The 9,629-nt window shown below is 48.5% G+C and overlaps 1 protein-coding gene across 1 annotated transcript in view; it reads right to left on the bottom strand.

Moving 5' to 3' along the window:
• Positions 1-493: 493 nt before the first annotated feature.
• Positions 494-9,629, bottom strand: part of SHROOM3 (shroom family member 3) — a 48,247-nt gene continuing 39,111 nt past the window's right edge. The window contains exons 7-9 of the mRNA XM_032223559.1: positions 5,534-5,684; positions 3,398-3,670; positions 494-979 (exon numbers count right to left, since the gene is read on the bottom strand). Coding sequence (XP_032079450.1) covers positions 638-979; positions 3,398-3,670; positions 5,534-5,684 — 766 coding nt within the window. The 3' untranslated portion in view covers positions 494-637. The remainder of the gene's footprint in view (positions 980-3,397; positions 3,671-5,533; positions 5,685-9,629) is intronic.

Raw genomic sequence — 9,629 nt, 5'->3', positions numbered from 1 at the left:
TCATTATCGTAGATCCTTCATAATTTAATCTGGAGCTCGGAGAGGGTCGCTCCCCTTAACGGGCACGACTTGAACTCAGAACGGTCGGAAGTGAACGTCCTTCCGAGGTCACAAGGCATTCCTTCCTGGGTCATTTTGAGCCCATTAGAAGACAGTCCTTTCTCGTCCCTTCTCCAGATAGATTTGCTGTGATTGCAGATAGAAGGGAAAAAATAATGTAAAAGTATCTATGGATCTTCTCAATCATCCAGATCATGGTTGTCCCAAAGGCGCTTTTTCCCCCAAAAAGGCAGCTGGACGTTGTTTTTCCTCGAAGACATTTCGCTTCTCATCCAAGCAGCTTCTTGAGTCAGAACTGAAGGAGCTCCTTGGAGGAGAAGCGAAACCTCTTCAGGAAAAAAACAAAAACAAAATCCAGCGGCCTTTTTGAAAAAGCGCCTTTGGCGGGACAACAACAACAACAACAAAAAAAGGAACGTCGAGTCTTCGTGGCTGGTATGAATTCCCCACGTTCATTAGAAAGAGGGAAAAAAAAAAAAAATCCGCCTCCGATTTCGAAAGTTAAACCCTTTTTTGTCTCTGATTAAATAAATGCCAGGCGTTTGTTCGTTTTAAGGTGAGCTTCATCGGGAGGAGGTCAGAGGAAAGACGGGGTAGATCTGTTCTCGGAGTTGGTCCTCGGGATGGTGGGAGGCTCGGCGGCCATTTTGCTCTCGAGGAAGAATTCTGTGGGGAGGCTCTCCAAGAGGCACTTCAGTTGTTCCTGCCCGAGTTTGATCTTGTCGTCGAGCTCCCGCTGTTCTATGAGCAGCCCCGATTTCATCTTCACAAAGTGCTGGTAATCCTGGAGCTGATCCTCCGAGAGGTAGCTGCACAGGATGTCCAAGACCACTCGTTCTCGCCGGTCCAGGTTTTCCTTCAACTCACGGGCGTCTTCATGCTGGCTGGCTAACATCTTCCGCTTTTCGTTCAGAGACACCTGGGAGAGGAGAAGAAGAAGAGGAAGAAGAAGAGAGACAAAGGAAAGTTTCAATATGGCAGCCCTGGCAGGATGGGGGGTCCTGTAGCGACCGGAGATATCCAGAACGGAAGCCCTAGGCCAGGGATAACGAACCTTTTTCGCCTCAAGTGCCAAAAGCATGCGCACGAAAGCGATTGCGCGCACTTGCGTGCCCTCCTTCACCCATCTTTTAATCCCCCTGCTGCGCCTCCCCCCCTGCTGCCCCGCGCATGCGGGCATGGCTTTCTTGGAGCCTGGGGAGGGTGAAAATGGTCTCCCCCACTGCCCCAGGAGGCTCTACGGAGACCCGTTTTCCAACTTCCGGTGGGCGCGGTAGATCTGTTTTTCGCCCTCCCCAGGCTGCAGAGGCTTTCTAAGAGCCCAGGGAGGGCGAAAAACGGACCAACATGCAAACCAGAAGTCTGTTCCTGAACTTCCAGTTTGCGCGTTGGGCCGTTTTTTGCCCTCTGGAGGACAAAAAACAGACAAAAATCAAGGCAGAGCTGACAGGACAACGCCTAACATGCCCTCAGAAATGGCTCCACATACCACCTGTGGCACCTGTGCAGTGGTGGGTTCCAGATCCTGTTGCAACCGGTCCATGCAGCGCGTGGATGTGTCTCACCGGCCAGCGATGCCTGTGCGACGCTCCAGCTGCTCGGCGGAGCATTGCACATGCGCTGTACGCACCATGCGCATAAGCACCAAAGAGCTTAAAGGACAGGTAAGGAGCTCGGGTGGGTGGACAGGCGGGCCCTCCGGAGCACTGTACCGGAACGGTTCCCGGTGCTCCGGGCAGGCTCCGGTACACCCGTACCAGGGCGTACCGCCTGTAGCCCACCACTGCTCGTCTGCCATAGGTTCACCATCACGGCCCTATGCTTTTATGGCCCGCCAATGGATCTGGCAACAGACCCGGACAGTAAGGAGGATGGGGGGGGGGGAACATGGGCAGTGGTGAAAAATCTAATTTTTTCTGCCCACTGGTTCTGTGGGCGTGGCTTGGCGGGGTGTATGTGTGTCATGTGACTGGGTGGGTGTGGCCAACTTTCTTTCAATTTTTAAAGCATTTTCCCCCCTGCTGGTTCAGGTGAATAGGCAAGGAAAAAATACTTTAAAAAGAAAAAAGAGAGAGCTTCCCAAAATCGCCCAGCTGACAGCTTTTTTTTTTTTTTTACTACCGGTTCACAGAACCAGGAGCAACTGTCCCTAGCAGTTTGGCCGAACCCGGACGAACCAGGAGGATTTCACCCCTGAAAATGGGCCAGTCCTGGAGTCTAGAGGAGGCTCCGATGAGGGCTCTGCGTCAGAGGCAGAGAGGGGACCAGAGCCATCTAGCAGTTATCAGCTGTCTTCAGAGTCAGACATCAGTGGGGCAGAAGAACAGCTGGAGCCTGTTCCCAGGGTGGGCATGCGCAGAGCTGCCAGGAGAAGGGAACAGCTAAGGAACAAGGGCCGACTCGGGAGTAAAGCCACAGGTGGATGGTGAATGGCCTCTCCCATAGGGAATAAAAGAGGAGCGAAAGGGGAGTGGAGTTTGCAGGAGACAATTAGTTCAATTCACTAGACTGAAGACTTCTGTTCCTGAGTTCTTGCCAAGTATTGCCTGCTACAGAGTGGCGTTTGGAAGATATCGGCCTGGCAGCTCTCCAAGCCTGATAAAGGTCTGTAGTTGCGAAATCTCTTGGAGGATTGTTGGCCCAAACTTTGCAGGAGAGGAATTCCCTTTAAACTAAATAAAAGGGGCTTTATCAGGACGAGGAGTCGGCTTTGGGCTTTTGGGAAGGCTAGGCCAGAGCATACACAAGGGGATTTCAGTGGGGAATGGGTGGAGACGGACAGTACGACGCGATCTCTTCCGTAGGAATGAAATCAGAAGCTGGCTTGGGTACGAGAGTCCTTGAATGAGAGGGAGCTGCACTGAACATGGGTCCCTTTTGTCTCAGGGCGCCTCCATGCAAGGACCTCTAGCGTCCTTGGGGCTCCTTTGAGCTTGAAACTTTTCCCGCAGACATCTCACTACCCAACTAGGTAACATCATCAGTGCTAGAAGGGAGCGGGGTTTGCAAGGACTCTGCCAGTTCAAGACTGGTTCTATATCTGCCCGATTTCTCAACGCGACTCCTATTTAGGACGATGGCAGCGTCCCGGAGTCACGTGATGACCCCTTTTGCGACCTCCCGGCAAGCAAAGTCAATGGGGGAGCCAGATACACTTAAACCACCGTACTAACTTAACAAGCGCAGCGATTCGCTTAACAACGGTGGCAAGGAAGGCCATGAAATGGGGGCCAAACTCATTTAACAACCATCTTGCTCAAGCCGCAGGAATTTTAGAGGCTCCGCCACGGTCGTAAGTCAAGGACTCCCGGTGTTCGGAGGTGGAAAATCGTCCTACCCATTCTTGTTTATCCACATCTTCGCCGAGGCTGCTGAGAACGTTCTCCACTCGAGCCAGGCGCCCCGAGAGGGAAAGCAGGAGGCTGACCACCTTATCCAGGTCGCCAATGAACATTCGGTACTTGTCAAACTCATTGGGCTTGCACAGGGCGCTGATCAGGGCCTCCACTTCCTCTCCCAAGGTGTTGTTCAGCTTGATGTCCGCTAGGAGGCTCTCCTTGGCTTCCTTCAGAATCTCCAGTTTGTGGGTCAAGCTCTGAATGAGCTCAGCCTGGTAAATGAGAAGCAGATCAGTCACCGTTGGGAAGCAAACTCACAGGCCATGAGTGACCTCTCTCTCTCTCTCTCCATATATATATATACATACACACATACACACATACATACATACATACATACATATATACACACATACACACACACACACACACACACACACATATATATATAATCTCCTTTTATCTCTCTTTCTCTCTTCTCCGTCCATGCTTTGCTTCCTCCCTCCATCTGCCCATCCATCCATCTATATTTATCCATTCGACCGTCCATCCATCCATGCCTGTCTTCTATTATCTATATCATCTATCTATCTTTCTGTCTGTCTGTCTGTCCGTCCATGTCTGTCTGTCTTCTATTATCTATATCATCTATTTATCTATATCTATCTATCCGCCTGCCTGCCTGCCTGCCTATCTATCATCTATCTATCTATCTATCTATCTATCTATCTATCTATCTATCTATCTATCTATCTATCTATCTATCTATCTATCACTATCTATTTATCCATCCATATCTTTCTGTCTTCTATCTATATCATCTATTTATCTATGTCTGTCTGTCTGTCTGTCTGTCTGTCTCTATCCATCCATCCATCCATCCATCCATCCATCCATCCATCCATCCATCCATCCATCCATGTCTATCTGTCTTCTATTATCTATATCATCTATTTATCTATATCCATATCCATATCCATATTTATATATCTCTATCTCTATCTCTATCTCTATCCATCCATCCATCCAGCCAGCCATCCAGCCAGCCAGCCAGCCAGCCACCCACCCACCCACCCACCCACCCACCCATCCATCTATGCAAACTACAGAACAGAACTTAGCTGGTCAAAGAAATAAAATCAGATTGACCTAATAATAACAATTAAATTAATATTTTAATGTATGACAAATCGTAAGGACTAGGATGTTAAATAAGGAATGGAGATAATAGTTCAGGGCGAGCATCTACATAGAAGGGATACAACAAAATAACATACAGGTCACCCTCGGCTTATAATTGGTTGCTTAGAACCACACTGCTGGCTGGGGGATTCTGGGAGTTGAAGTCCACGCATCTTAAAAGTTGCTGAGGTTGAAACACCCTGGTTTTTCAAGGTAGGTCAAATAACGTAGCATTTCACCAGCGCAGCACAGGCCCTGTCCCTTTTGTGCAGGCATTGTGAAAAGGTGGAGCTTATATCCTGTGGGTGTGGCTTGACGGTCATGTGAATGGGTGGGTGTGGCTGGTTGGTCATGTGACTTGGTGGGCGACACCCAACAGCGCTGTGCTGCTTTTGTCATTTCAGTGGAAATCCCTGATCCCACGGACACCTTCGGTTTCACACAGCTCTGCTTAAGAATATACCTGTCCCTTCCCGTGACCCGTCAAAACCGCGGTCCACAAAAGCGCGATCGACGAAAGTGCGCATTTGATGTCATCACAGCGCGACGAAAAAAATTGAAATAAAAATAAAATTAAAGCAAGCCGATTCACATAAAGGTAAGGGTTAGGTTTAGGGTTAGGGTTAGGTTAAGGGTTAGGGTTAGGTTTAGAGCGTTAGGGTTACGTTTAGCGTTAGGTTAAGGGTTAGCATTAGGTTTAGCGTTAGGTTAAGGGTTAGGTTTAGGGTTAGATTTAGGGTTAGGTTAAGGGTTAGGTTTAGGGTTAGGTTTAGGGTTAGGTTTGGGGGGGTTAGGGTAAGGTTTTCGCTTTATTTTTACATTTTTCGATCACAGCGCGATGTTTTCGTCGCGCTGTGATGACGTCAAATGCGCGCTTTCGTCGTCTGTGATTTTGTCGTTCGCGGTTTTGTGGTGGAACCGTCCCTTCCGCACCAGACATGCTCAAAACTTACCTTCTTCTCATTGACGTCCACCTGCTCGTCATCCCCACCTGCTTCTTCAGGCAAATCCTTGATTTTATTCAAAAGCTCAGCTTTGGGAACAGACACGCTGTAGTACGTTGAGCAGGCGACTGGCATCATAGCAGCTTCCTTCTCGCCGTTCCTAAACACAGTTCACAAGACGTATATATATAAACAAGGAGCGCGGGAACATATTTTTGCTCTTCTTGTGATCATTAATATGTCTTCTACAACCGGTATGGCTGGGCGAGGGATGAGTTTTTCTTCCTGCTCATGTACTGCTCTGAAAGTTAAACCTCAGCTTACATCAGCTGGTCAGCCTTCCAGCCAGGAACTTCAATTTTTAAATGTGTTTTTATTTTCCATTTCATTTTCGTACAGTCACATATATATACTGTGCATAACCGGGGCATAACATTAAACAATAAACACAGCTATTCCTCTTGTCGGCAATACCCCCCCCAAATAGAAACCCAATGTACCCCTTCGACCCTCCATACACCCTTTCTTTCACCCCCCTCCAACTTTCCATCTTCCCTCCATCATTCCCCTCTACTCTACTTCCCCTCCCCCTCTACCACTCCTCTCTCCCGATACACTCCCTCCCTTCCTTCTCCACCTCCCTCCAGTCCTCTCTCCCACCCTCGCTACCCCTCTTTCTTCTATCCCTCTACTCCTCCCTTCGGTGTATTTCTACAATCTATTAATATATTCAGCTTGTCCTATTTTTACAGTGAAATTAAAGAGCAACAGTATACAAGTGCAATCGCGTTACTATAAAATCTAGCACATACTATATATCTCCCCTAACATCCCAAGGAACTTCAATTTTTAGAAGTCTCAAAACTGGGCATGGTAAGGTGGGCATTATGGCGTCCAGGCGCGTGGGCAGCGCCTCCCGCTGCCGCTACTACTGGTTCGGCCGATCCGGGCCGAACCGTCAGCAACCCACCTCTGTTCCTCTCCTAGAAAAATGAGACATTTTAGGAAATATTAAAAGGCGGAATATTTCCCCTAAAAGGGAGACAGAAACTCAGCTTTCTGCCTGTGTCAATGGGCCCTAAAGGCCTGAGCCAGCCTATTCTACACAACAAAGATCTACCTCCTTCAGGCAGAGCCATAATAGGAATCCCAAAAGTCCTTTGATTACATCATCACCCAGCCAGAGTCAACCAAGCCTGGGACTCTGGACAGCCTGCAGAGTTGCCCCTGCATGGCCCCATGGGAGTCTGAGAGCACACAAACTCAAATTCAGAGCCCAACAGAGGGCATAGAACCCAGGCACAATCAGCATCTCGGCCCTCTTTTTCTTTGCCCAAGATCTTCAAGCCATGTGGTCCTGGCCACCATTAAACCATCTTTCCAAGCAGTCTCCATGTTTCCAGTGTCTTTTCCCCCACTTGGAACTGAACCCAGACAGAACATTTCTTCCAACAACATGATGTTAATAGGGAAGTGAAGTAGTGAAGTGTTTTAACTACTTGATAAGCCCATATTTGGAATGTGGCATCCAGTTTTGGTGGCCACGATGTAGAAAAGATGCGGAGACTCTAGAAAGAGTGCAGAGAAGAGCCACAAAGGTGATTAGGGGACTGGAGACTAAAACATATGAAGAACGGTTGCAGGAACTGGGTATGTCTAGTTTAATGGAAAGAAGGACCAGGGGAGACATGAGAGCAGTCTTCCAATATCTCAGGGGTTGCCACAAAGAAGAGGGAGTCAAACTATTCTCCGAAGCACCTGAGGGCAATACAAGAAGCAATGGGTGGAAACTAATCAAGGAGAGAAGCAACTTAGAACTAAGGAGGGATTTTCTGACAGTGAGAACAATTAATCAGTGGAACAATTTGCCTCCAGAAGTTGTGAATGCTCCAACACTGGAGATTTTTAAGAAGAGATTGGACAAGCATTTGTCTGAAATGGTAGAGGGTCTCCTATTTGAGGGGGGGATTGGACTAGAACAGGGGTCCACCCAACCTTTCAGACCTCAGGGACCACTAAATTCATAATTTTAAATCCCGCGGACCACTAATATGATCTGCCTAATGATGGGGTGGGCGGGCGTGGCTAGATGATAATGTGACTGGGTGGGCGTGGCCAACTTGATGTCACTCACGTCGAGGGGTGCTTCGCCGGCCTCTGCTCGCCCCTCCCCTCCCAGCCACTCCTTGCTTGTGCACCCCGGCTCCTTAAGGCCCCAACAGGAAGCAGTTGCTGGAGCTAAGCAGCCACCATGAGAAAGAGTTGGCTAAACAGTTGGCTCAGTTCAAATTGGATCTGACCGAGGAGGAGGCTCAGCAGAAGCACCTCACTGAGGACTAGGAGCATAGGCTTTCCAAGCAGAGGGAAGACTTGCGAGAGTGCAAGGCCAGGTTCCGACCCCTGGAGTGGGCTGAGATGGTCAGCCAGTTCCAGGCCATGATGCTGTCTCACTGGAACGAGGCCCTCTGGCTCTTCTCTACCAGCGGTGCTTCCCTCCAGCCTTTGTTCAAAGCCCCACACCAGGAGGCTGAAGCAGACCCCCAAGACGGAATTTCTGCCCCTCTCCAACCCCCACAAAAAGACCTCAAAGGGGGACACTCTCTGCAGCAAGACAAGCGTTCATTGCACGTATCCGGCCCAAGGGCCGTAGTTTGAGGACTCCTGATTTAGTGGAATAAAAGAATGCAAATATTTTTTCAGATGAACCGGTTCAAACCGGCTGAATCCTCCCTCTGACAAGCATGTTTCAGAGAAATTCCCCTGCAGTAGCTCTTAATCAGTATTTCAGGAAGCAGAGAGAAGCCGCCGTTAAAATCTCTTTTCTCTTTGGGTACAGGTAGCCCTCGACTTATAACCATTCCTTTAGTGAGCGTCCTAAGTTGCAACGGCACAGGAAAAAGCAACGTATGACCACTTGTTCACATCCCCATGGCTGTGTTGTGGAGGCTTGGCAACTGCTTCACATTTATGATGGGGTCATGTGATCCTCTTTTGCAAACGTCCGGCAAATAAGGTCAATGAGGAAGGCAGATTCACTCGACTTACAACGACTCACTTAACAACTGTGGCCAAGGAGGTCGTAAAATGGGGCAGAACTGACTTGACAACTGTCTTGCTTAACAAGAGCAATTTGGAGCTCCCTTGTGGTCATGTCAAGGATGAGCTGTACAACTTTTTACTCTATTCTTTCCACTCGAACTGCAGCACAGAACGCACAAGTTTTTTAAAAAAAAACTTTAGCAGATAACATTTAAGCAAAAAGGCCAATTTGCTGCATGCATAATAGGTAAGCAAAACTCCAGCTTTAGTGTTTATTTTAGTCTTCATTTTCTGGTCTCAAATGTGGCCATAACTCAAGGACCACCTGTATATTTATGTCATGCCTATCATCTTCCCCTACTGTATAACACATTTCTTATAGATAGGTATAAAGGTAAAGGTTCCCCTCGCACATATGTGCTAGTTCCTGACTCTAGGGGGCGGGGCTCATCTCTGTTTCAAAGCCAAAGAGCCAGCGCTGTCCGAAGACGTCTTCGTGGTCATGTGGCCGGCATGTCTCAACGGCAAAGGCGCACGGAACGCTGTTACCTTCCCACCAAAATTGTCCCTATTTTTCTACTTGCAGAGAATAGATGGGGGCGGGGCCAGCCAGAGGTGGCATTTACCGGTTCTCTGAACTACTCAAAATGTCCCCTACTGGTTCTCCAGAACTGGTCAGAACCTGCTGAATACCACCTCTGGAATGGCTGCATTAACATAAGATAAAGGTAAATATTCCCCCACACATATGTGCTAGTCATTCCCAGACGTCTCCGTGGTCATGTGGCTGGCATGACTCAATGCTGAAGGTGCATGGAACGCTGTTACCTTCCCATCAAAGATGGTCCCTATTTTCCTACTTGCATTTTTACATGCTTTCGAACAGCTAGGTTGGCAGAAGCTGGGACAAGTAAGGGGAGCTCACTCCATTATGCAGTACTAGGGATTCGAATTTCTGAACTCCCGACCTTCTGATCGACAAGCTCAGTGTCTTAGCCACTGAGCCACCGCGTCTCCATAGATAGGTATAGGTACCCCCTATATCATACGCTTTATAAATAGTCCA

The sequence above is a fragment of the Thamnophis elegans genome, chromosome 9, assembly GCF_009769535.1.
Source record: "Thamnophis elegans isolate rThaEle1 chromosome 9, rThaEle1.pri, whole genome shotgun sequence".
NCBI lineage: Eukaryota > Metazoa > Chordata > Lepidosauria > Squamata > Colubridae > Thamnophis > Thamnophis elegans.
This window is presented reverse-complemented; position numbering and strand designations above follow the sequence as displayed.